At 40.0% G+C, this 27036-nt stretch overlaps 1 protein-coding gene across 1 annotated transcript in view; it reads left to right on the forward strand.

The window, feature by feature from the left end:
• Nucleotides 1-27036, forward strand: part of LOC114496437 (1-phosphatidylinositol 4,5-bisphosphate phosphodiesterase epsilon-1) — a 223979-nt gene that overhangs the window by 60428 nt on the left and 136515 nt on the right. Inside the window, exon 4 of the mRNA XM_036027518.1 lies at nucleotides 26291-26607. Coding sequence (XP_035883411.1) covers nucleotides 26291-26607 — 317 coding nt within the window. The remainder of the gene's footprint in view (nucleotides 1-26290; nucleotides 26608-27036) is intronic.

Raw genomic sequence — 27036 nt, forward strand, 5'->3', positions numbered from 1 at the left:
CTACAAGGGAGAAGGATGTGGCTGTGTGAGACCTACTACAAGGGGCATTTGACCCAAGGAGAGAAGAGCTTCCCTGAAGCAGTGATGTTTCAACTGAGGATTGAAAGTCCAATAGATATTAATTAAGAGAACTGAGTGTTCTAGACAAAAGTAATTGTATGTGCCATAAAAGACAATGGCAAGTTTGAGGTTTGGATGGAGAGTGGAGAAATAAAGGGATCTTGTATACTTTTTAAATGCCATTCTTACACATAAAGGAATGAAGGCACACAAAGGGAAAATAAAAAGCCAGATAATATAGGCTCTTGTTAAAGGCCCTTGCCTGTATCCCTAGGAGCAATGGAAGCCATCAGAGAAGGTTTTAAGCAGAAATAACACAATAAGACTTATGTTTCAAAAGGATTCCCATAAAAATAAGTTAGAGGCACGAAAACATGTACAGCCACTTCCAACCCCCTTTGTACTCAAAGTAAAGGTGTTTACATTTAAAACTTTCATGCATGTTGAATCTGAAAATAAGTGATTATTCCAAAATGGAGAGCCAGAAGTATTAGCTGAAGTTGTTCTGAGGAAGGGGGAAAAGGAGGAATGGCCTAGTCCCCCAGGTCTCCCTGCTATCTGGGAACTGTATTCCCAAGTTTAGTAGACTCAGGGTATGAATTAGAGGGGGGGGTGGTTGAAGACACTCCACCTCCAGGCCCAGGGGGACTATTAACGTCCCCATCTCCCCACGGCAAACTCACTGGGTACTATGATTCTAGCAGTGTTGTATTTATATTATACCAGGGGAGCAACAACTCTTTCACGGGCCAAATCCAGCACAAGGAAGTTTTTCTTTGACAGATAATATTTTTAAAATTAGGAAATTTTGCATTAAAATATAGAATTCTGACTTCTCTGGCAATCCTGGGCCCCCATCCTCCCTAGGCCCCATTCACTGGCCCTGGCCCACACACCACCCACAGGTAAGACACTCTGACTCTCCACTCCTCCCCTGATATACACCTGGCCCCACCTCTGAGTTCCAGTCTCATTCTCTCACCTGCCTTGTTCTGAAGGCACCTGAATTTGGGACCCCTGGATTCTGAGATTTGCACATGCTATCGAGAAATTAAGATTTAGAAGGCTGGGCTGGAAGTTGGGACAAAGTGGAGAAGGGCTCTGAACACACAAAGGGCACATTCTAACCATGTTCTGGTTGGGGGTCTACTTCCAGGCAGGAAAAGCCTGTGAGATGAAGTGTTGGGGTGGGAATGAGTGCCTGCCTGGGGAACAAAGAGGAAACGGTTCTCAGCAACCATCTCCCGGTGGAAACAGTGAGACGTAAGGTTAATTTGGTAATTGTGGTTACAGTTTGGAGACGAGGTAAAATTTACACCTAAAGCATTAGAAAGCGACCGCAGGATGCATTTTCAGAATGTCAGACAACGTGCAGCATCTCAGGGCCATGAACCTGGAGGTGGGAAGGAGAGGAGAGTAACTGCCACTCTCCTCTGTAGGAAGGAGAGTGGCAGTTACCAACGTGAATGATTATTCCCTGATTAGGAATGGTGTGCTCAAAATAAAGGGCCAGAAGCAGCCTGAGTCCATTTAGTTTTCATTGGCACATAGTAGTAGTTACAGAAAAAAGACTAGTCTTGAAAATTTAGCCCCACCAGGAGAAAAGTGAAATGTAATAAAAATTACATTTGGTTAAGAATGGAGGCATTTTTACTACGACACAGCACCATTGTGAAAATCTCCGAGCTCGTGCCAGGGGTAGATGCTGCTAAACTTCTCTCAGAGTCAGGGCATTTGAGTGCTCTTGGCACAGTCAGCTCAGCCACAGGGGCTGGGAGCAGGGCCTCCTTGGGCCTCTGTAAAGCATAGATCTTGCCCAAATGTGGAAAACCTTTAGGGATGTGAAAACCATTAGAGATCCGTAGCCCTGATTTGAACCAAGCAGAATAAACAAACCCCTGCCCAAATTGGAACTTGCTGGACTCCTTTCAGAGATATCCAAGGGGAACGGCTAGAGGCCGCAAGGGTCTTTCAGTAGGTTAACGTCTTGTTTTAGCTGCTTCTCTCCAGTCTGATGAGACTGCATGCCTTTCAGCCCTTGTCCTTTTTTGAAGTCTCTTAACACTTCTGTTGTAAACCTACAAATGGATTGCATTCTCAACCTGTAACATATGCAGTACTTTTTTTCTCCTGCTAATGGAATATTAAAGCTCAAGTTAGATCTTCTGGAAGTGTGTTACATATTCAGGAACTGGGTTGGAAAATCTCCAGAGAGCATTCACATTTTCCATAGACAGGGTCTTGGTAAATTCCCAACCTCCATTTCTATTTTCAATATCCCTTGTCACTCTCTCCAGCCTAGTTGTTTAGTTTTATGCATGTATATGCACAGGGTAGTGTAACTTTCTGTTTCTTTCCCCATAACCATTAATGTTTTCATTTTTTACCCCATTTTTTAAAAATTAGGGAGGCAGATTCACACAGAATTGTGAATGTTCATTCATTCACTAAATAGTCAGCTTAGTGTCACTGTTTGGGGACAGTGTTAGAGGGGGTCAAAGAACAAACTCCCTGATGTGCACAATTTATTAAAAGATGAAGATGGACATAGAGATGGGAAACCAAGACACAGAGCAACTAAGAACCAAGCCCTAGATGGTCATAAATTCAGAGGTCAAGAAGCATGATTTGAACTAGTCTATAGATAAACTTGAGTTCTTACCCTGTCTCTAATCTACCACTAGAAAATACAGTGTTGCACAATATGGAAAACATTGACTGAGTGCCAGCCATGACTTTGCTGTAGCTGAGGATGAAAAAAAGCACTGTTCTTAATCTCTAGGAGTTGGTGACTTAGTTGGCAGAGGAACTGACATGTGAACATGTGGTTATATTGTACTGTGATACAAAGATATGAGGCAAAGATTAGTGATTAAGAGTGTGGCTTTGGTGACAGACCTAAATCCCACATCTACCACACACAAACCTTGTGACCCAGGGCAGATTATTTAACTCCTCTGTTCCTAAATTTCATCATCTTGCCTGCCAAATAAAGACAATGCAGATATCTGCCTCAGAATTATAATTGGATAAAAAGAAATCTAATGAATATAAAGTTATCAGCATAATGTCCAAAAATAATTTTAAAAAGTGGAGATGGAGCAAAGGAGTCATTCCAGAAATAGCAAGAACAAAGGTTTAACTGCAGGGTGATTCTCAGGAGGGGGCCTAGCAGGAGATCAGCTGTGGCAGGAGGGAGGGAACATGGAAGGGACTGTGGGAAATGGAGCTGGGACAGGCGTCCTGGTCTGGAGGCCATCTGGAGCTGCCAGTGGACTCTGGGTCAAGGCAGACCTCAAGGAGGACAGGGATGTGGACAGCATCTCTTCCTGGCTCTCGACTTCAGAGCTCATTTCTCCCATCCACGCACATTCCTTCCCACAATTTCAAGCTGTAGCAGCTGCAGACAGCACCTCATCTTTTGGGAAGGTCTCACTTACCTTCCTACCTAGTTCAGTTGGATAATGCACAGGCGAATTCCTTCTCCTTCTCTAGCTTAGCCATGAGAAAGTTGGAATTATTTTAATGCACACTTCTCAAAAGAAAAAGAAAGGATGGAAGGGAGGGAGGGAAAAAAGGCATGGAAGTAGGGAAAGGCAGGGAAAGGAATAGGGAAAGAGAAGGGAAAGGAAGGGTACAGAGATGTACTGAAATAGACATGTTCAGCAGAGCATGGACTTACTACTCCATTTATCAAAAGTGGGTCACACATCAGCCTTGCCAGTGGTCCATTTGTAGGACTTCCTGTTCTCTTCTTTGCTTCTGCCCTGAATGTCTGGACTTAGAGTAAACCAGCTATCAGAGAGTCAGCTGACCTGGCTGTCACATTCCTTCTAGAAGCTTCTGACCTTTCCACAGAGGGGCCCAGGTCTTAGATCCCTTTGGCCCTAGGTTGTGTCACATTTTTGTGTGTTTATCACTCTCTTCATCTGTTCATTAGATGAGAGCTACTGAGCCCTACCCTCTGCAGGCCCTCTGCCAGGTGTTGGAGATAGTGATATAAACTGTAGGAGATCCAAACAACAGTGCTACTGACTCTGAAAACAACACCTCAGAAGGACTCAGGGCTACCCTGAGCACCTTTGTGTCATGAATCTAGTATTCAAAGGTGACTGCTTAGTGCTTAACTTGAATGTAAATCCTGGTGATTGTGTTTTAAAAAGATCGTTCTTGTACCTTTATCACTTTGGACTTAACAAAAAGCCTGCTTTGCTTTAAAAATATTAAGACTAACCTTTTCTACTGCTCAGTTCGTACAAGTTAATGAAAAACTGTGTATTTGTGAAATGGCCCATGACATAATAAAGTAACTTTAATTTAGGCTTCTATGTTAAAGATAAATTTTGGAGGTATAGTTTCAAAGAGCCATTCTGAGGGACCTCGGATTTGATTATTCAGTCTCTCTGAGCCTTAGTTTTCTGTATCCACAGAGTGAAAACAATAATCTTGCCCTATGAATCAAAGGAATGGAGAGGCATTCAATTTGTTGACTTTGTTGACAATTAGCCTTTATACAGATGTAAGCTGCGGTTGCTACTGCTGTTAATAATTGTGATGATAAATGATGACTATAATTGTGGTTCCGGGTATGGGTTCATGAAGCCAGTGGGCTCATTCTCTGCTATATCTGGATGCTTCTTTCCCTGTGGCCACCCTGTCTGTAATGAAACTCCTCCACAGCAGTGCTTCTCAAACAGTGATGTGCATCTGAGTCTCCTAGGGATCCTGTTGAAATGTATGTTTGGATTTACTAGGTCCTGGGTGGGGACTGAGATTCTGAATTTTTAAGGGATTCCCGGGTGATGATGTACTTGCTGCTTCAGGACTCTAGATTATGTCTGAAAGCCTCCTCAAAGGACCTTTCTGTGTCTCATGGCTTCTGTATCACCCACCTTTGCCGGAGGAAAACTGACTCATCCTCTCAGGGCCAGGAGATTCCAAGCCAGGTACCCTGCTCAACATTTTCATTGCCGCCACACACAGGAGGCAGCTTTGTTGTGTTCTATTGTATGTTTGTCTACTCTACATTGAAGTCTAATGCTCAGTTCTGAAGCTTGGTGTGGACAGTTCACCCAGCCTACTTGAATCAGTCTTTGAACCATGGGGCACTGATCTGAACCAATTAAGTTCATGGAAAACTGACTTCTAAACTCAAATGCACTTTTGCAGTTTCTCCGTACAAGCCATAGAAACAATAACAATAATATACTATCACTTATTGAATCAGAAACTACATGCAATAAATTCTTCTGAGTGTTTACCCATACCAACCCTCTTATAACTGAAAGTGTCATCCCAGAAAGAGCAGATATCTAAGGCTCTACCTGAGACCTCATGAATTAGAATCTGCATTATTGTTAACAAGATTCCCAGGTTAAAAACAACAACAACAACAACAAAAACCTTGGTTCAAGTCCTCCCTATGCCATTCACTAATCTTGCAACCTAAATCTTTTCTCCCCTGCCTCTCACCTTCAATGACTTCATCTCATTCAGTTTCAAGGTTGACTTAAAAAGACCCCAAGTCCCTTCCTTTGATAAAAATGTTTAAGAGTTCTTTTGTGCCCATGATTGGTGGTCTACCACTGTAAGACTCACTCAGTGACCAGAGGGGTGTTCTGGTTTATGATTGTTCCTTCATAGAGAACAGGGGCTAGCCAGTTGGGTCCCTTCAGGTAAAGAGATTACAGAGTAATTAGATATGATCCACCAGCTGTCAGGGAATATAATCTCCTTGTATTCATTATATTTATATCTGTAACTGTAGACAAAAAGGAAGTCACCCTGAAGGAAATAACAGACCAGTGAGTAATTGGGCTTTCAACATCATGAAGGAGCCACGTGTCTTATGTGTATTAATGACCTATTTTCCCTCCTTGCCAACTCTCATGTGCTTATAAACAAATAAATACTAACGCACTCCCAGTGCATATGACAGTCTGCCCAAAGTTCATGTGGGAACACGCAGGCCCAGCCACTATGGTGGGATCATAATCCCCATTTCAAAGATGAGAAAACTGAGACTCAGGAGCTATTAGGTGGGTGCCTCTGTTTTAAAAGGTATTTAGGGGACCTCCTGGTGATTCCACCCCTCTTTTAACCTCAGAGGTTAGCCAAGGTGTTTATTCCAGCCACATATATCTTACTTGTGAAGAGTTTAGGAAAACTAATTTTTCCCATCTTCTCATATTTCCAATGATGTTTTGTACTTATTCTTGCTGGGAGTTCCCAGAAAGGTGGCCTGGTTTTCTCTGAGAGATTAATTACATGGTTAAGCATCTAGAGAATAATCTGAGAAGGGATTTGAATTTAGTTCCATCCCACTTGAGAGCCTGGACACCTGAGCACTCTCCTGTATCACATCTGGAGCCAAGGGTTCCTCCTTCACCACCTCTGGTAAAAGGCACATAAATGAAGGTGCTCAAGGCTCCAGGTATGCAGCCCTGGTTTGCACAGCGAGACTGGCATCAGTCCAGCAGCATCACAGACACCAGGTGTTGATCAGCCTGAGCTGTCCATGCCCAGCACCTTCACCTACACCAAAGAAGGTGGGCACCAGCACCTTCTTTGTCTCTGCTGCTTAGGCCCACTCCAGAGAGGCCAACAGATGTTCTTCCAGGCCCTGTGACTGTTTTATACCAAAACAGAGAGGAACTGACCTTAGGAAGGAACTAAGGTCTCTCCCAGACGTGTAAAAACTGTATTTTCATCACATTTTTTTTTAGATTTCATTTATTTATTTTTAGAGAGGGAAAGGGAGGGATAAAAGAGGGAGAAAAACATCAATCTGTGGTTGCCTCTTACACGCCCCCTACTGGGGACCTGGCCCACAACCCAGGCACGTGCCCTGACTGGGAATCGAACTGGTGACCCTTTGGTTGCAGGTCACCACTCAGTCCTCTGAGCTATACCAGCCAGGGCTTTCTTCACATATTTTATAGGGCTGTCCTACATCTTTCTCCCACATCCCACTGCCATCATGGACATTATCGTACAGGGCCAAATGACCTTTTTAACTCCTGAGATGTTAGCCTACAAATGGTTTTGTAAATATTTCCCTTGGTCTCTCACAGCAGAGGACAGTCAGGAAGCTTTTATAGACATTCATAGTAGTCGAGGGAAAGCAATGAGAATGGACTGGAAGGGAGCAAATCTTGAGGCAGTTGATGGGTGAATTGATGGATGATGAAAACTCAGCTCAGGACATGGAGGAATAACAAATGCCTTTTAGACTGTGGACCTGGGGAAATGAAGGTAGTTTTTTTTTTTTAAGATTTTATTTATTTATTTTTAGAGAGGGAAGGGAGGAAGAGAGAGAGAGAGAGATTGAGAGAGAGAGAGAGAGAGAGAGAGAGGAACATCAATGTGCAGTTGTGGGGGGTTATGGCCTGCAACCCAGGAATGTACCCTAGCTGGGAATCGAACCTGGGACACTTTGGTTCCCAGCCCACGCTCAATCCACTGAGCTATACCAGCCAGGGCTGAAGGTAGTTCTATTAAAAGGGAGTGAAAAGTTAGAATCAGTTGTATGTCTGGACTTTGAGGTGCTGCATGTTCAAGTGGACCCTCCCAACAGAAGCACTGGGATTGATGCTGGGTAAGAGGTCTGAATGGGAATTATACTTCTGCAAGTCAACTGCTTAGCTGTGATGGTTACAGCTTGAGACGAGCTTTCCTAGGAGGACAGAGAGATAAACAGAGGCTTGAGATCTGTAGAGTTCAAGCTGAGGGGCTGCAGGGAGGCCCAGAAACCACTGCCATGACTGCAGAATTCAGAGGAAAGCCAGAGAGTGCAGTGTCCTGAGCAAAGACTCAAGGGAACTCCCCGGTGTTGGATTTAGAATTGTAGATTGTCTGACTCCCTCTATATAACAACCCTGTGGTGATTTTATTTGATTTTATTTTTTAAGTAAGTAAAGGTGGTTTTATTTGATCTTTGGGTTGAGAGAAAATGCTACATATATTATACAATTAGAATTGTTAAAAAGATTTCCACATCATCTCATGTCCTGTGTATCAGCAGTCCCATGCAAACCAAATGAGAAAACAAATAATTACACAGACCTGCTCTTGGCCTCTGCTCCATACTCACTAATTAAAGAAAGATTTAGAAAGTTCAGGTTAACACCATGAGCAGAGAGTTAAATATGTAATATTTTGAATAACTTCCACTCAACACTTATGTCTAGTATTTTATTTTTTTATGTTTTTATTATTTTACTGTTGTTCAATTACAGTTGTCCTCATTTGCCCACCACCACTCCCTCCACACCCCAGCGAAGTGTTTTAAATAATTGAACATATGAGTAGTATTTCTTCCTATGTTAAGTTATTACCGATAAAATTCTAACTTACTTTTTTCTCTTTGCCATTAGAGACATAGGAAGATGAAACTCAGATATGCTTATTTCCCAAAAACAAGATTTAATTTGCCTGAATAATGCAAATCTGTCTACTGTAGCTTGGTACTTTGGTTTTTGTAGCTTTGATTAAATATTAACACTCTGAGATTCAAAATGGTTGTTTTTATTCTATGGTGATTTTAATACACAAAGTTATAATGTCCTCAAATCTATCATTAGTCACTTTGGCAAAGCTTATTTTTTTCCTGTTAAAGGTGGTTTTGACTTTGTAAGTAAAGATCAGCCTAAATCATCAAACAGTTGAAAAGCCATTAACTGCATAATTAAATACAGTTCCTATACAGCCTCGTCCACTGCTACATTAGGTACAGCACAGAGATTGAATTCACATGGTATTTAATGAGTCCTTAACTTGAAATAGAATTTGGTCAACAAGTGGGACACTGTGAATCCTCTGACTTCCCAGGTTTAGTTCTCATTTTCATTAAAAGAGGGAAAGGAACAGTTTTGAGTTTGTGCATAAATTAAACTCTGGTATTCTAGGTATAAGAAATGATGAAGCCCTGGCCAGGTGGCTCACTTGGTTGGAGCATCATCCCATACACCAAAATGTTGTGGGTTGAATCCCCAGTCTGGGCACATACTTAGGGTTAAGGTTCAGTCCCTGGTCAGGGCACATACTAGAGGCAAGTAATCAGAGTTTCTGTCTCACATCAATATTTCTTTCTCTCTCTCTGCCCTCCTTTTCTTCTCTCTCTAAAATAAAAAAAAAAAATATGTATCCTTGTGAAAGGACTTAAAAAGAAAAGAAAAGAAATGGTGCAGAGCATGGACTTTAGAGTCAAATGGTTTTGTCAGAATCTTGGCCTCACTATTTCCTACCTGTGAATATTTAGGAAAGTTACTTAACCTCCCTGAGTTTACTCAGTTACAAAATGGAATACCAATTGTACTTAGGCCATGGAGTTGCTAGTTGATCTAAAGGAAGATACCTAAAATGTGAGCAAGTTACCCTGACTGGCTTGGCTGACTTGGTTGGGCGTCTTTCCACAAAGCAAAGCGTTACCAGTTTAATTCCCAGTCAGGGCACATGCCTGGGTTGTGGGCCAGATCTCTGATTGGGGGCTAGAGGCAGCCAGTTGATGCTTCTCTCCCTCTTTTTCTCCCTCTCTTCCCCTCTCTCTAATAATAAATAAAATAAAATATTTTTAAAAAGTGAACAAGTCATGCTACCATCATTATTGTCTTTTATGGGCAAAAAAAATATTCCAGGTTCATATGTGTTTTTCTTATTAAATAACTTTGACCTACCCAAAGTCTGGTACAGGTCATTTCTGCAGTAATATATTCTACATCAGAAATAACATGCACTTGTTTTCTTTTAAGTCATATAACTATTTTAATTGATACTCATATTGTCAGGGGTAGAAAATATGATTATAATAACAAACAACAATAAAGAGTGCATATTCAACATGAATTTTTAATATATTTTTCTTTAAAACAAACAATTAAAAAAATACTGGAACATTTGTGATTTGAAGTCATGGTTGTAGTCATGTCCCCATTTTCCATCTGTTCTTGTCCATCGTACAGGTCCAAGTTATGGCCAGGAATGTTAATACACAGTAAGTGTCTCTTGGTCTTATACAAAGTTCTTCTCAGTTAAACTGTTCTTAAACATCTAATATATTAATATAAAAATGAATGTACAATTAAACATGTAAAAACCAAAGTAATACACCATAGCACTGGCTGGTGCAGCTCAGTGGACTGAGCATGGGCCTGTGAACCAAAGGGTCACTGGTTCAATTCCCAGTGAGAGCACATGTCAGGGTTTCGGGCCAGGTCCCCAGTAGGGGGCACTCAAGAGGCAACCATACATTGGTGTTTCTCTCCCTCTCTTTCTCCTTTCCTTCTCCTCTCTCTAAAAATAAATAAATAAAATCTAAAAAAAAAACTACTTAAAAAAAAAGAAAAATAATTATTTTTTTAAAAACGCCATGGCTAGTGTGGCTCAGTGGATTGAGCACCGGCCTGCGAACCAAAGGGTCGCTGGTTTGATTCCCAGTCAGGACACATGCCTGGGTTGCAGGCCAGGTCCCCAGTGTGGGACGCACGAGAGGCAACCACACAGTGATATTTCTCTCCCTCTTTCCCTCCCTTCCTCCCTTCCTCCCTTCCCCCTCTCTAAAAATAAATAAATAATTTTTTTAAAAGTACTACACCATATTAATAGAATAATATGTAACAACCACATGATCATATCAGATGCAGAAAAAGCATTTGAAAAAACCCAGTACCCTTTCATGATGAAAACACTAAATAAGAACAGAAGGGAATGTCCTCAACTTGGTAAAGTGCATCTACAAAAAACCCATAGCTAAAATAATGCATAATGAGGGAAGACTAAAATTTTTCAATCTAAAATCAGGAACTAGACAAAGATATTTACTCTTACCACTTTTATTTAACATGTACTGAGGATTCCAGCCAGAGCAATTAAGCAAGGGAAAAACATAAAAGACATCCAGATTAGAAAGGAAGAAGTAAAGCTATCTCTATTATCATGTAGCATGATCTCATGTATTAAAAATCCTAAGGAATCCACTAAAACACTGTTAGAACTATGAAATGAGTTCAACAAGGTTGCAAAATACAAGCTCACTTGGCTCTGGTCAGGTAGTTCATTTGGTTAGAGCATCATCCCAGTGTGCCAAGGTTGTGGATTTAGTCCCCCGTCAGGGCACATACAAGAATCAACCAATGAATGCATCAATGAGTGGAACAACAAATCGGTGTTTCTCTCTCTCTTTCTTCCCCTTCCTGTCTCTCTCCCTCCCTCCCTCCCTTCCTCTCTAAGTCAATAAATAAAAACTTTAAAAATATATATTATTAAAAATAATACAAGCTCAGTTGTATTTCTGTCCACTAGCCATGGATAAGCCAAAAGTGAAGCTAAGGAAACTATTCCATTAACTATAACATTGAAAAGAATAAGATGCTTACAAATAAATTTATGAAAGAAGTTCAAGACATGTATACTAAAAACTACAAACATTATTGAAAGAGTACAGAGCTACAGGAAACAAAACAGTGTGTTACTAGCATAAAGACAGACATATAGACCACTGGAATCGAATAGAGAGCCCAGAAATAAATCCTCGCATATATGGTCAAATAATTTTTGACAAGCATGTGAAAACTGTTAAATGGGGAAAGGACAATCATTTCAACAAGTAGTGCTAGGAAAATTGGATATCCACATGCAAAAAAAATAATAAATTTGGACTCCTGCTTTGCATCATATGAGGTCTGTCCAGAAAGCAACCAGCCATGTACTATGAAAAATAGAGGCATTTATTGAAGAAGATACAAGATGCAAGAAACATTGTACATAGAACAATGACACCTCAGTCCCCTTTAAAGCAGGCACCTTGAGACCTCACAGTTTGCCCAGCATCTCTTCTACTCTTCAAAACACTCCGCAAAATCCTTTGTTGAAATCGCCGTCAGCTGCCCATCATATTTTCCTGAATCTCATAAACAGAGTGAAATTTCTTCCCTTTCTAAGGTGATTTTAATTTTGGGAAAAGCCAAAAGTCACAGGGCACCAAATATGGGCTGTAGGGGGGCTGAGTCACCTGGGTGATTTAATGTTTTGCCAAAAAACTCTGCACAAGACATGATATATGAGTGGGCACATTGTTTTGATAAAGCTACCAATCACTAGTTGCCCATAGCTGCGACCTTCTGAACCATCTGAATAGTTTCTGTGGAGGAATGTTCAAGCTTAATGCAAAATTTGATGCAGATTTGTTGCTCTACTCAGTCATTTTGAATGTGACAGCCACACAGTACATATGCTCACTCAATGGCGTCTACTGTCCTCACTGACTAGTACAGTGAAGTCATCATTTTTCAAGCATGTTCATTCTAGCCCGCTGTCCTTGGCTGCCAGGTTACATTGATTTCACACAAACTGTTCTTGTTATATTAACAATAGCTGGACTTTTTCCAGACAGACTTTGTCATATACAAAAACTAGTCCAAAATGGGTCAATGACGTAAGTGTAAGACCTAAAACTCTGAAACATGGGGAAAGCTCCATGACATTGGATTTGTCAGTGCTTCCTTGGATATGATACTGAAGGCAAAGACAACAAAACAAAAAATAGACAAATTGGGTTTCATCAAAATTTTAAACTTTTGTGCATCAAAGAACACTATCAGCAAATGAAAGGCAACCCACAGAATGAAATATTTGCAAATCATTCTTAATGAGATTAGTATCTAGACTTTTTATACATAACTCAGCAAAAAACAACCCAATTCAACAATGGGCAAAGAACTTGAATAGATAGTTCTCATGAAAATATGACAAATGAGCCCTGGCTGGTGTAGCTCAGTGGATTGAGCATGGGCTGCAAACCAAAGTGTCGCAGGTTTGATTCCCAGTCAGGGTACATGCCTGGGTTGCAGGCCATGACCCCCAGCAACCACACATTGGTGTTTCTCTCTCTCGCTCTCTTTCTCCCTCCCTTCCCTCTCTAAAAGTAAATAAATAAAATCTTTTAAAAAAGAAGAAAATACGACAAATGACCAACAAGAATATGAAAAGATGCTCAGCATCATTACTCACTAGGAATATGCAAATCAAAACCAAAGATGCCACTTCACACACACCAGCATGGCTATATATTTTTTTTTAAATCAAGGAAAACAAGTATTGACCTAGATGTGGAAAAATTGGAGAACTGTACATTGCTGATGGGAATTAAAATTGGTACAGCCATTGTGGAAAACCATGTGGAGGTTCCTCAAAAAATTAAAAAGGAATTGCCTTCTGACCCCATGATTCCACTTTTGGGAATACCTGTGTTCATTGCATCATTGTTTACAATAGCCAAAATATAGAATCAACTCAAGTTCCCATCAACAGACAAGTGCAAGTAGTGGTACATACACAGTGGTGTACTAGTTGGCCATAATAGAGAATGAAATCTGACCATCTGCGACAGCATGGATGGACCTAGAGGGTATTATGCTAAGTGAAATAAGTCAGACAGAGAAATCAAATATCATATGACTTCATTTATATGTGGATCTAATGAACAAAATAAAAACAGACTCACAGATATGGAGAACAGACGGGCAGTTGTCAGATGGGAAGGAGGCTGGGTGGAAAAGATGAAGGGATTAAGCAATACAAATTGCTAGTTACAGAGTAGTCACAGAGATGTATATTATAGCATAAGGAATACAGCCAATATCATGATAATTATATATGGGCCCAGAAGGGTACTTGCAACTGCGGAGGTACTACTCTGTAAAGTTCATGACTTTTTAACCACTTTGCTGTACATCTGAAACAAGTACAGAATAATACAGAATGTAAACTGTAACTGAAACTTTTTAAAAAAGTGACATAAATATCTCAGCAATATTTTAGCATGGAAGGCTTTAACTGTAAGGCTGCCCTGATATCTTGATAGGGTTTGCTGACAATGCCAAGCCGGAAGGAATGTGAATGTTCTCTTCACAGAGGGATGAGCTGCAGAGTTAAGAACAGCAGACTTTTAGGGGGAAAGGGAGCTTTTTTTTTTTTTAATTGGAGCATTCATTACTATAATGTATGACAAGATATTATGGACATTTCTTTATATGTGAATAAATGAAGTATCATTTGGGGATCTTTAAATTTTTTTTTTTATTATGGTGGGCACCACACCAGAGACTACAAGTTCCAGGTTATAAAAACAAAGCAAAAGTTTCCACGGCCTGAAATGGTTTAATATATGACTGTCTCCCCATCTGGCTTCTAATATGAAACACCCCAGAATTCCTTCTTCCTCTTTCAAGTGATAAATTAAGGACGATGTAAAAAAAGTGGCTAACTACTGAGAGTTAAATATGTACTACACATTTTCCATGCATTTTCTCTTTTTAATTTCCTCATCATCACTACAACATAGTTGTTGAGCACTTATCCAAGGCCATGCAGCAAGTTGGTGCCTGACATGGACTGCACCCCAACATCTATGTGACTCCCAAGACCTCACTCACAACCACTGGATCATACTCTCTGTTTCCCTCTTTCTTCCCTCAGCAGGGTGAGGCTGGGGAGCATTCCTCCCAAAAGTTTATAGCACCTGAGTTTCTAACCACACCAAGTAGTAGGAGAGGCAGTGAAGTAAAGAGGGAATACTCTGGTCTGTGAGTTGGGGGCCTCCAAAAAACTCCAAAGTTCTAGTCCAACTTTCCACTAATCAGCCCTGTGACCTTGGGCAAGAACCTTGACCTCTCAGAGGCATAGTTTCCTAATTTGTAAAGTGTGGGAAATTTATCTCAACTATCCCTGTAATTCCTTCCAGCTCAAGATTTCAGTCTGAGTCCTGCCCCATTTACCTACAACCAGGAAAACGTCTGCTTATCAGTTGTGTATAGAGACACTAAGGGGAACAAAACCTTCAAGTCAATGTGGGTGGTGATTGGGGGGAGCCTGGGCTTTGGTGTCAGACTGATGTGGCATTGGTGCCATTGCTAATCTCAGTGTGATGTTGAATAGGTTCCTTATCCTCTGTCCCCAAATGCTGAAATGGGTATAATGATAGCATAGGGTGCTATGCCATCTGCATAAAGTCATTGTGAGAACTCTGTAGGGACCTTAGTGCAATTCTTAGCACATCATAAATAGTGGTTATCATAGTATATTTAATAATACTGTACTATGACTTGTTTATGCTGATTATTATTGATGGTTATAATTATAAAATTGAGACACAAAATCCCTTAAGGCCAACTAGTGTATGTTGAAGTAACTCAGACAAGTTGGATTCAGGTGACCTGCCCGGGCTTGTTTTGAGAACCATCCACATCTACTGGGTCAGCCGTCCTTCAGGAGTGTGCTGCCCGGTCCAAGGACGTTAGATTGTCACCAACACTCCAAAGTTTCCCCCCTGTTAACTTTGAGTCAGTAATACCATTTTCCCCAAACAGCACAATACACTATTATGACTCACCTTATGAGTTTTGGCTCAATTAACTTTGTTTACCCAAAGTAATCAGAAACAGGCAATCGATGAGCGATACTGATAAAAACAGTTGCTATGAAAAGAAAAGAAACTACTACTACCTGAAAATTTCCCAATGTGGATGGGGAATTTTTCTCTCTTTCAATGTTATTAACTAACATAATAAGCACATATAATGATATACTTGGAATACTCTTTATCGCTGTTATTTAAGATGGTAATAAACTGTAAATAACATTAACTACCAAGAACCATTAAAATCAAATATTAGAAAACTAGTTTTAGAGTTTGGGAAATATGCACTATAGAGTACCTTTCTAAAAAAGGTAGAAAAAAGTATGTGTTCCGATCTTAACTTTGTAAATTTGTGTGTATTTATAGAAAAAAGCACGTATTAATAGAAATTTTTTTTCTTTTTTTTATCATTTCCCCCCTTTTTATTCCATGGTAAGGAATTCTTTCCAATTACATTCACTTGTACTGATTAATTTATAGGCCTGTGCACAGCTGCCCGTCAGGGACTTCCTCTGCCCTTGTTCTGGTTGGAGCCACCATTTCTCGATCCTTTGTCTTCTTTCTTGAATTACTCCCTATTTTTTCTGAGCATTCTCTCCAGTAGCATTTTAAGGAAGGATGCATGAAAAGTACTGTTTTGAGCCTTTCATGTTAGAAAATATTTTTATTTTATCCTTACATGATTTCTAGTTTGGCTAAGTAAAAAATTCATGGCTGAATTTTGAAAATAATTTTGAAAATGAAATGATATTCATTTAAGATATTAAAGCATTCATTGCCTCGTTGTTTGCTAGCTCCCAGTTCTGTTTCTGAGAAATGAAAACCATTCTGGTGACCTGCCTTTTGCATATAATATTATTTTTTCCTCTTTGGAATCTCTTAGGATAAAAAAGATATTTCAGAACAATATCCCTGATGTTCTACAAATTTTCAATATGGTACATATAAATTGTCCTTATTTTGTTTTGTACATGGAATGCTGCAACAAAAATACTAGCAGAGATTATATCTGGTATGGGATTATTCTTTATACTTTTCTAAGTTTTTTTTTCTTTCAGTGAATATATATTTCTTTGGAAATCAGAATGTAGAAGTTATTTTTTATTAATAAGAATTCTGTCATACTTTTTTCTGCTTTGAGGTTAGCCTCATAGACATATTCAGATAAAAAGACATATTCAGATAAAAAGACATATGACCTAATTCTCAGTCTAGGCATATTGTGTTTCCTTTTTTTAAAAGTACTGACTTAGAAATAATATGCTTCATTGATTTTGTGAACTCATCTTTTTTATGCAGTATTGAGGACAGGCAAGATACATTTGTTGCAAGATTGATTTATTACTCTGAAAACCGATAATGGATAATGAGAATCACTTGTTAATTAGCCTTTCTCTACACCCATTACTTTCCTGTTGAAAAGCAATTTTTCAGCTCTACCTGAGAGTGTCTTTCAACCAACTCTGAATCATTTGTAAAAAGAAATCTATGTCTTTCCTCTCCTGTCTTATTTTATATAATTGTAATTGTACCATTCAGAATATTAAATTGCAGTTGTTGAATCTAATGCTTAAAATAAAGGGACTGTCTACAAATTTAATTAAAAGTTTTTCTGACTTTCTTCCCTAATTATAATTTGAAATAATTTTTCAAAAACAATATTGCCATATTTATTGGAAAATATCTGAACAACTCAAATGCTGAACCAGTTTGTGTCCATCAGAAGATTTGAATTTTGTTCTCAGGATGACTTTTTCAGATATTATTTTGATGCATTTTTTAAAAAATACTGTCTCATGTACATTAAAAAAGTTAAAACAGAACTGTGCAATATATAAACACTTACTAGTTTGGTATGTACTGGACAGATATACAAACATTATCTAATTTATAAAATTATTTTTCCTCCAATGAGATCATATTTCCACTGTTCCCAACTTGCTTTTTTTTTTACCTAAATTTATCATGAAAATTTTCAACATCAATACAAGTGGCATTGCTTGGACAAAGGTATGCTGTTTACATTTTTTATTTGCTTTCCATGAAAGCTTGTGCTCATTTCACTGCCACTCAGAATGAGAATGAATGATAATGTTGCAGAAGCAGAGCTACATGTCAGGTTCTCCCAAAGGTTTTCTCTTTGTAAATAAGGAATAGGTAAATGATAGATGCATAGATGAAAACTAAGCTACCATCAAAATATAATGGGAGTACTTTGCTTTATTTTTCATTAAAATCAGTTTCTTATAAGGTATAATCCTGCCTAACTCACCAGCCTCCTTTCTCCCTACCCAGAGAGACAGACAGCCTTGCAGGAAACAGGGGGAATGCAGAGAATCCCTCAAAACACTGAGGGCAATATAGGGTGGACTATGAGTGTCAGAACTGAATTTCAGTTCCAGCCCCATCTCAGTAGCATGGTGTCTTTAGGTAAATTGTTGAACATTTCTGACCTCTGTTTCATTATCTATAGAATGAGGATAATCATACTTGCTTTTTCGTTAAATTTAATCTTTATTGTATTTGTATTGCCATTTAATCCCCTTATATCGCCGACCCCCAGCAGTCACTACACTGTTGTTGTCCATGTCCATGAGTCCTTTTTCCTTTTTTGCTCAATCCCTCCACTCCATAACCCCTGCACCCCCCAACTAGCTGTCATCCTGCTCTCCATCTACGAGTATGTCCCCATTCTCCTTGTTGGTTCAGTTTGTTCATTAGATTCCACATATGAGTGAAATCATGTGGTATTTGTCTTTCTCTGACTGGCTTATTTCATTTAGCATAATATTCTCCAGGTCCATCTATACTGTTACAAAGGGTACAGTTTTCTTCTTTTTTATAGCTGAGTAGTATTCCATTGTGTACATGTTGCATAGTTGTTTTATCTACTCACCTACTGGTGGACACTTGGGCTGCTTCCATATTTTGGTGATTGTAAATAATGCTGCAATGAACATAGGGGTGTTTATATTCTTTTGATTTAGTGTTTTGGGTTCCTTCAGATATATTCCCAGAAGTGAAATTGCTGGGTCAAAAGGCAGATCCACTTTTAATTTTTTGAGGTATCGCTGTACTGCTTCCCACAGTGGCTGCACCAGTCTGTATTCCCTCCAACAGTACAAAAGGGTTCTCCTTTCTCCACATCCTCACCAGCACTTGTTTGTTCTGACAAGAATGAGATAGTATCTCATTGTGGTTTTAATTTGCATTTCTCTGATGATTAGTGACATTGAGCATCTTTGCAAACGTCTGTTGGCCTGCTGTATGTCCTCTTTGGAGAAGTGTTTGTTCAGGTTCTTTGCTCACTTTTTAATTGGATTGTTTGTTATTTTGGTGTTGAGTTTTGTAAGATCTTTAAAAATTTTGGATATTAACCCCTTAACAGATACATATGCGAATATGTTCTCTCATTCTGTGAGTTGTCTTTTTATTTTGTTGATGTTTTCCTTTGCTGTGCAAAAACTTTTAATTTGATGTAACCCCATTTGTTTATCTTTCTTTTGTTTCCCTTGCCTGGGGAGACAGAGCTGATAAAATATTGCTATGAGCAACATCTGAGATTTGGCTGCCTATGTTTTTTTCTATAATTTTTATAGTTTTGGGTCTAACATTTAAGTCTTTGATCTATTTTGAATTTATTCTTGTGTGTAGTGTAAGAAGGTGGTCTAGTTCCATTTTCTGCACATATCAGTCCAATTTTCCCAACACCATTTATTGAATAAACTATCTTTAGCCTATTGTACACTTGCTTCCTCTGTCGAATATTAATTGACTATAAAGTTGTGGGTTTATTTTTGGGCTCTCTATTCTATTCCATTGATCTACATGTCTGTTTTTATGCCAGTTCCATGCTGTTTTAATTCCTGTGGACTTACAGTATAGTTTTATATTAGGTAACATGATTCCTCAAACTTTGTTCTTTCTCGGGATCACTGTTGCTATGCACACACTTACTTTACAGGGTTCTTCATAACAATTAAATGAGTTACTTGATGCAAAGAGCTAACAAATGGTAAGGTGTAAGATCTAGGTGAGTAGCAATTGTTGAAATGCTAGAAAAGGATCAGGATGACCAATTCGAGAGCATACTGGATGGTAAAGTTTTGAAAACTTTTGCAGAAAAACTTGAGGATATTGCTATCATTCTAGTTAATATATGCTTTGCAAAACAAGACCCTTCCCCACCTGCATCTACCACCTCCACCCTCCTGCACTCACATTATATTATTGTTTATCTGCTCCTTCTCCTACAATATTCTATATGAACAAGTATCTTTTCTTGTTCACTAAATTCCAACATCAGTGTAGCCTGAAACAAAACCTGGCACATAATAGGCACTCAGTAAATGAATGAATGGATTTCCACTTGCCCTTTCTTAAATCCATTCAGATGTATTGGCAGCAAATAAGGCTGGCCCCTGGATACAGAGCACACCCAAGATAATTTAGGCTGGGCTGGGCTTGGGGTAATGCATAGTACTGGGCCTGGAGCCAGAGTCTTCCAGTTCTATCTCAACTTTTGCCATGGCTGACCACTCACCAGCTGGATCCTTGGGCAAGTCACATAGCTATTTAACTCAAGCTTTATAAAAATGAGGATTAGCAGTGCCTTTCTGTCATGACTCCCAACATTATGCAAATTATGTGAGATTATTTTGTAAACTCTAGATTTTCATATGAGGCACAGCAAGATGAACCAAATACTTTTAGTTTTGATATGGACCGAAAGAGAGAGAGAGAGCGAGCATGCGCGTGTGAGCACACCACCAAAACCTGAGTCTCTTCTATGGGGTTGGATGTAAACTAGCATCTTTGAAATCTTTGAACAAGTAAGTGCTAACCCTGAGGGAAAGGACAGAATTTTGGGGGAGGGAGTTCCCCAAAGGCATTGTACCTAGGACAGTGGATGAACAATTATCAAGGAAAAGTTATCCTCAAGAAGAGAGGCTTTTCTGGATATTTCTGGGCTGCACAATTTGTGAACAACCTCTGGGAATGACAGTTTATGGACAAGATCAGGGGTGTTCTGATCACCAGAAAGGAAGGAAGCAAGGAATGAGAGGACTCTGTGGGGATGGCAAGAGAGGATGCCTGTCAGAGCAGCATCCTTCAAGGGAAGACTTGGCCCAAATTCCCTTCCCTCAAGGTGGGCTGATTACCTAGGTCCACGCAGAGACCCAGAACTCAAGGGTGATATTTTTCATCTATGTGATTTGACCATCCCCCTACCCCCATCTGCCTTTATTTCTTTGTAAGCCACACCTGTATTCTAGTGCCTTCTGGAAAATGAAGCTTTCTTCCTTCTTTTCTACAGTGATGCTCCATCTCTCTGAAATATGCTTCAACCATTGAAAATGACTTACAGTTTCCTAAATAAGGCTCTTTTATCCTTAGGCCTTTATATGTGGTTCCAGGAACATGTCAGACTAAGCTTCCTTGGAAACTAGCTAACCTCACAAACACCTTAGGCCCTGTTCCCCCATTTGGAGTCACTGAGTGTGATGACCAAAGTGTGAAGGGAGTGTAATTCCCATGTGAATGATGCAGAGACAGACCACAGCTTTGAGGAGAGCTATAAAACTATATCCCCCTTGTGAGAATTATTAAAGCCTCTGAGAAGTTCTGCAGTTAAACTAGAAAAAGAGAGTTTGTTTGACTTTGTTCAGCTTAGTATGTCTCCAAATTGTTAATTAAGGAACCATGTTTTGCATGAATTCAGTGTAACATACTTTGGCAAATACTGGTTTAAAACATGGGAACATTCTTACAAACTAATAAGAAGGAAAGAAGAGGGCACTTCTGAGTTTCTGTGTGCTCCATTCCTATGTGGTGTATTTTTTTTATTTTTTTAATATATTTTATTGATTATGCTATTACAGTTGCCCCATTTCCCCCTTCACTCCCCTCCACCCTGTACCCCCTCTCCCACCCGTGTTCCCCCCTTTTAGTCCATGTCCATGTGTCATACTTATGAGTTCTTTAGCTTCTACATTTCCCGTACTATTCTTGCCCTCCTGCTATCTATTTTCAACCTACATTCTATGCTACTTATTCTCTATACCTTTTCCCCCTCTTTCCTCCTCCCCCCCTACTGCTAGCCCCCCATGTGTCCTCCATTTTTGTGGTTCTGTTCCTATTCTAGTTGTTTACTTAGTTTCTTTTGGTTTTGCTTTAGGTGTGGTTGTTAATAATTGTGAGTTTGCTGTCCTTTTACTATACGTGTCTTTTCTTTATCTTCTTTTCTTAGATAAGTCCCTTTAGCATTTCATAAAGTAAGGGCTTGGTGATGATGAACTCCTTTAATTTGACCTTATCTGAAAAGCACTTTATCTTCTCTTCCATTCTAAATGAGAGCTTTGCTGGATAGAGCAATCTGGGATGTAGGTCCTTGTCTTTCATGACTTGGAATATTTCTTTCCAGCCCCTTCTTGCTTGTAAGGCCTCTTTTGAGAAATCAGCTGACAGTCTGATGGGAACTCCTTTGTAGGTTACTGTCCCCTTATCTCTTGCTGCTTCTAGGATTCTTTCCTTCATTTTTACCTTGGCTAATGTAATTATGATGTGCCTTGGTGCATTTCTTCTTGGGTCCAACTTCTTTGGGGCTTTCTGCGCTCCTTGGATTTCTTGGAAAACTGTTCCCTTTGCCAGTTTGGGGAAGTTCTCCTTTATTATTTGTTCAAATAACTTTTCCACTTGTTGGTCCTCCCCTTCTGGTACCCCTATAATTCGGATGTTGGAACGTTTAAAGGTGTCCTCGATGGTCTTAAGCTTTTCTTCGATTTTTTGAATTGTTATTTCATCATGCTTTCCTGCTTGGTTGATTCTGTCTTCCTTCTGGTCCACTGTATTGTTTTGAGACTCAGATTCCTTCCTTTCACTATTGGCTCTCCTCCGTGTATCTTCCTGCATCTCTTTTATGGTAACCTGCATTTTTTCATGTAATTTGGATCCAAAATCCACCAGTTCCGTGAGCTTCCTGATGACCAGTGTTTTGAACTGTGCATCTGATAGATTGGCTATTTCTTGGTCACTCAAAAGGATGAGTCCTGGGGGACTGATCTGTTCTGCTGGAAACATGTCTTATGTCTTTCCCCGTCTCTCCTATTATTTTATTTATTTATTTTTTCTCTGGTCTGGTCGCTCTTGTTACGGTGGGGGGTGGAGCCTTAGGTGTTCACCGGGGCTGGGCTCACCAGTTGCTAGATTGTGACGTTATATATGGGGGCAGGGGCGGGAGCGGGGACAGGAGGGATCAATGGCGACCGTTCCGTTCTCCTGGAGTCAGACACTTCCCTGGGCTTCTGGGCCGTGAGCTCTGCCCTGGTCCACAATCACTGCCCCACTGATTCCCCCAGCCGCTGCTTGTGTACTCAGGGATCCCCGCTGCACCGCTGCACCGCTGCGCTCTTGAGCCCCAGATGGCTGTCATGCCGATTTTGCGCCAAATTTCCCCCGACCTACGCGCACCGGCGACCCGCGCCAGCCCCGCGCCCGCTCGGCTCGTCGTCCCCTACCAGTCTGGATGTACGGGTCTACTTCAACTTCTTGGCTGTCCGACTTCCATTTAGATAAATCCTCTGACAGGTCTGATATTATGACTGCAAATCATTGTTGTAAATTATTGTTGTTCTGTTCTTGGTTATGCGAGGAGGTACGGTGCGTCCACCTATTCCTCCATCTTGCCGGAAGTCTCTCCTATGTGGTGTATTGTAGTGTTTTCAGTGATGATTCAGGCTGACCTGAAGGGACTGACCCCAAGGAGGGGCACTGTCCACCCTCCAGGCTCAAGTCCTTACCTTTGGAGTTTGAAGAGTCCATTTTATCAGATCACTCCAAATAAGCCAAGAAGTTGATTTATACTAACTAAATTCACTTGAGTTGCATCTAAAAACCAGAATGTTAATGTGGCATGTTGTTGCTGCACAGGCTATATGCTGAATGATCAGGAACATGAGCCCTGGAGTCAAATAGACCCTGACTCAAACACCAGCTTCCTGGCTTACTACTTATGTGACCTTATGTGAGCCTTGCATAATGAGTGATATTGCCTACCTCCTGAAATCTATCTAAAGCACTTAGTTCAGGAAGCTATTATTTGAGCAGAGAATTAGAACTTCAAGATACTATGTCTCATTGTAATCATTTCTGGGTGTGAAAGTGTCTAAAAACGTAGCCCTTCTTCTGTAGAATAATCATTAACTGAAGAGCATGGGGCTGAGAGCAAACATTGACAGGAAATGAAGTGGATAATTTTATTTACCAGGAATTTTCTAAAGTTTTTTCACAATAAAGGAACTAAAGTTTTCAGTGGGCTTTATGAAGTTTGCTCAACAATTGATGAGGAAGAATCCAGGGCCATAGAGTTGCTGGGTCTTTAACCCATTGTGGAGTGGCCCTATTATCGGGAGGAAGGGTGATGGTGACTGAAGGCTGAGAGTTGGGGTAGCATGTCATGTGAAGGGGAAGGAAGAAATTATAAGGAGAGGTCAGCAAGAATGAGAAAAAGTGAGAAATATCTTTTTTGAGCTTTATTGAAATACAAATGACATACATCACCAAATAAGTTCAGGTGTACAACATGATGATTTGACTTACATAGGTTGTGACATGATGACCATAGTAAGTTCAGTTAGCATCCATCATCTCATTTAGATACATACAATAAAAATATACTTTCCTTGTAATTAGAATGCTTAGGATTTACTCTGTTAACTACTTTAATATGTATCATACAGCAGTGTTAACTGTAGTCATCATGAAATCCCTAGTACTTAATTATAACTGGAAGTTTGTTCTTTGTTCTTCATCCAGCTCCCCCTCCCTCCACTCCTTATGTGTCACAACCACAAATCTGATCTCTTTTTCTGAGTTTTTTTAACAGCTACTAAAGTGTGGAACATGGAGGACAGAAAATTATGTCCAAGAAGATTTCTGGGATGTTTGTTTGTGGTGAATGATAAAAAAAAAAATCTGGAGTAATCCTGCTTTAAGGAAACCTGCACTAAAGGTCTATATTATGTTTCAAGGTTCTAACATCAGCTTTGTGTTTCCTTTGACTATGATACCATGCTCACACTGAGACACATGAGCCACTATATTTATTAGGGTTACGCTGACCAGGCTTCTATTTCTTCTTTTGTTCAGTTTTTTAGGGCTCTTTGAAATCTATTTCCCACCAATCACTAGACTCTTTATTCATTATAACAGCATGTGATTCATATCTCAAGATATTACAGTTTATAATATATCATTTTATCTTACATTCCTTACATATTTTATTATATTATCTCTTCTCTTTCATATTAAATAAGCGGTTTCATAAGACTTGGCAGTTACTTTTATTTTCTTCACAGACTGCTGTGCTTTGAAATCATGACTTAGATTTGGTTACTTCTGGGAAGACTTCCTATATATGGCTAATTCCTTGTACATAAATTATTGGTATTCAGAAACCATAGTCTGCCTCTGTCATCAGACCATATTCTGACTCAATTTTCAGGAAATCCAGTCACTTTGTAGCCAACTAATCCAGTCAACTATTCACAAAGTTGAACAGTGAGGCCATCTAGGCCATATAAATTTGAGCACCTGCCTTACTTTTAACTACTTTCAAATATGAAGTACCAGGAGAAGAAGCTTGAAGGAGGTCTGGCTAGGGAGGAACTGCCAGGAAGGAAAAGATGTGAACTGAATGGAGAGCAAGAACAGCTTGTCCCTCAGGGCAGCATTTCCTGAAGCAGTTCCAACCATCGCGAGTCACGCAGAATGGCATAGTAAGTGTTACATAAAGTATGGCCCTGAAGAAACACTGAGTTAAGCAGTATACATAGATTTCTTTACTGGCAGATCCTTTTGAATCTTTATAGGTGTACCCATGTGCCTTGTGCATTTCCAGGAATAGAATTTGTGACAAGAATATGACATTTTCCCAACTTAGCTGGCCACAAAACTGATCATACTTTGGGAAATTCTGTTCTAGGACTCATCATAGATTTTCAGTTTTTGAATGAATTGATGGATGACTAGTGACTAAATGAATGACACAGGGAAAAAGTTAAGAGACAGATTGGAGAGGTAGTAGTCAAAATAAAGTGAATTTGTGCTGAGGGAATAACACTGAGTCTACAGATGCATTTGATACTTCTGTAAAATGCTCTCACCACTTTCTCTCCCATGCCGTCTTCTTACTACCAATTGTGTGCCAGGAAAGAAGATTGATTTATTTAGATATGTGTCCTATTATCTGTTCCTTTCTTACTTTTATAAGTGATTCTGTCCCTGAAAATCCCCAAATGGATCTTAGTGGAATCAGAGTTTTAAGAGTGGGGTGTTCACAGAATAGACCATGAAGTTTTGAAACCTCAAATGCAGAGTCCCTGGTTCTCTTACATGTGCATGCCTCCTCCCCCTACAGCCTTCTTTCCTCTTCCATTTCAGTGACTGTGCCCATACTCTCATCACATTTCTTTTCACTCTGATGGTTAGCAATGGAAGATGGGGAGGCAAATGATACACTTTACTTCTCTACTACTCTGCAAAGTATCATAGTGAACTGGTTAGAGAACAGTGTGCTGGATCAGTTTTGCTTCTGAAAATGGGAAACGATGCATGCTCCGGCCCCAGGGTGAGGAGAGGGCAGGAGGAAGCAAGCAGGGCAGATATCTGGTCTCTATAACAAGAAAGATAGTATAGAATGATTCACCAAGCAGAAACTTTGATAAAGAAATGTACAAGATTTTGAATGGCTCTCGAGTGATTTCTGTTGTAAGGGATATCAACCTTGATGTGACCATGACTTTTGTGGCTTTATTTCAGAACGCCAACCAGGCACCTCTGTGGCCAATTCCAGTGCCCTCCCTTCAAGTTCAGCTGGGATCAGCAAGGAACTGATTGATCTGCAGCCCCTCATCCAGTTTCCTGAGGAAGTTGCCAGCATCCTGATGGAGCAGGAGCAGAATATTTACCGAAGGGTCTTGCCGGTTGACTATCTTTGCTTCTTGACCCAGAATTTGGGCACTCCAGAATGTCAGAGGTCCCTGCCCTGCCTCAAAGCATCCATCTCAGCATCCATTCTTAACCCTCAGAATGGAGAGCACAATGCCCTTGAAGATCTTGTGTTGAGATTTAATGAGGTAAGAAGGCACTTTGAGATATTTTTGTAAGAATTGCTAGTAAGTGACTTTTAAGCACATTTCTCCTTTTAGGTTTGTCTGTTACTGACATCTCATCTACCTGTCTGTGTTGACACTTCCATGATGGCTGCTTTCTTTCCAGGCAATGAGATAGACAACACATTGTCATCATCCCTCTCACTTCACTCTACCCAACCCTGAAACCTAAGTGATCCTTTCTCCACCCCATGTCATTACCAAGTTCGTATGCCTTCACCCTTTGGACAACCAGCCCCCACCCTTTATTGTCTCCCTTGCCAAAATATTTGCCGTGGGTCCATTCAAATATTCTCCCCCTGGTTCCTATAGGTGCTTTTAAGACCCTGTGTCTCAGTTTTGAGTTTGGACAACATGATCCCTGACCATGGGATCCATCTAGCCTATCACCCT

Source organism: Phyllostomus discolor, chromosome 5, assembly GCF_004126475.2.
Source record: "Phyllostomus discolor isolate MPI-MPIP mPhyDis1 chromosome 5, mPhyDis1.pri.v3, whole genome shotgun sequence".
Taxonomy (NCBI): Eukaryota; Metazoa; Chordata; class Mammalia; order Chiroptera; family Phyllostomidae; genus Phyllostomus; species Phyllostomus discolor.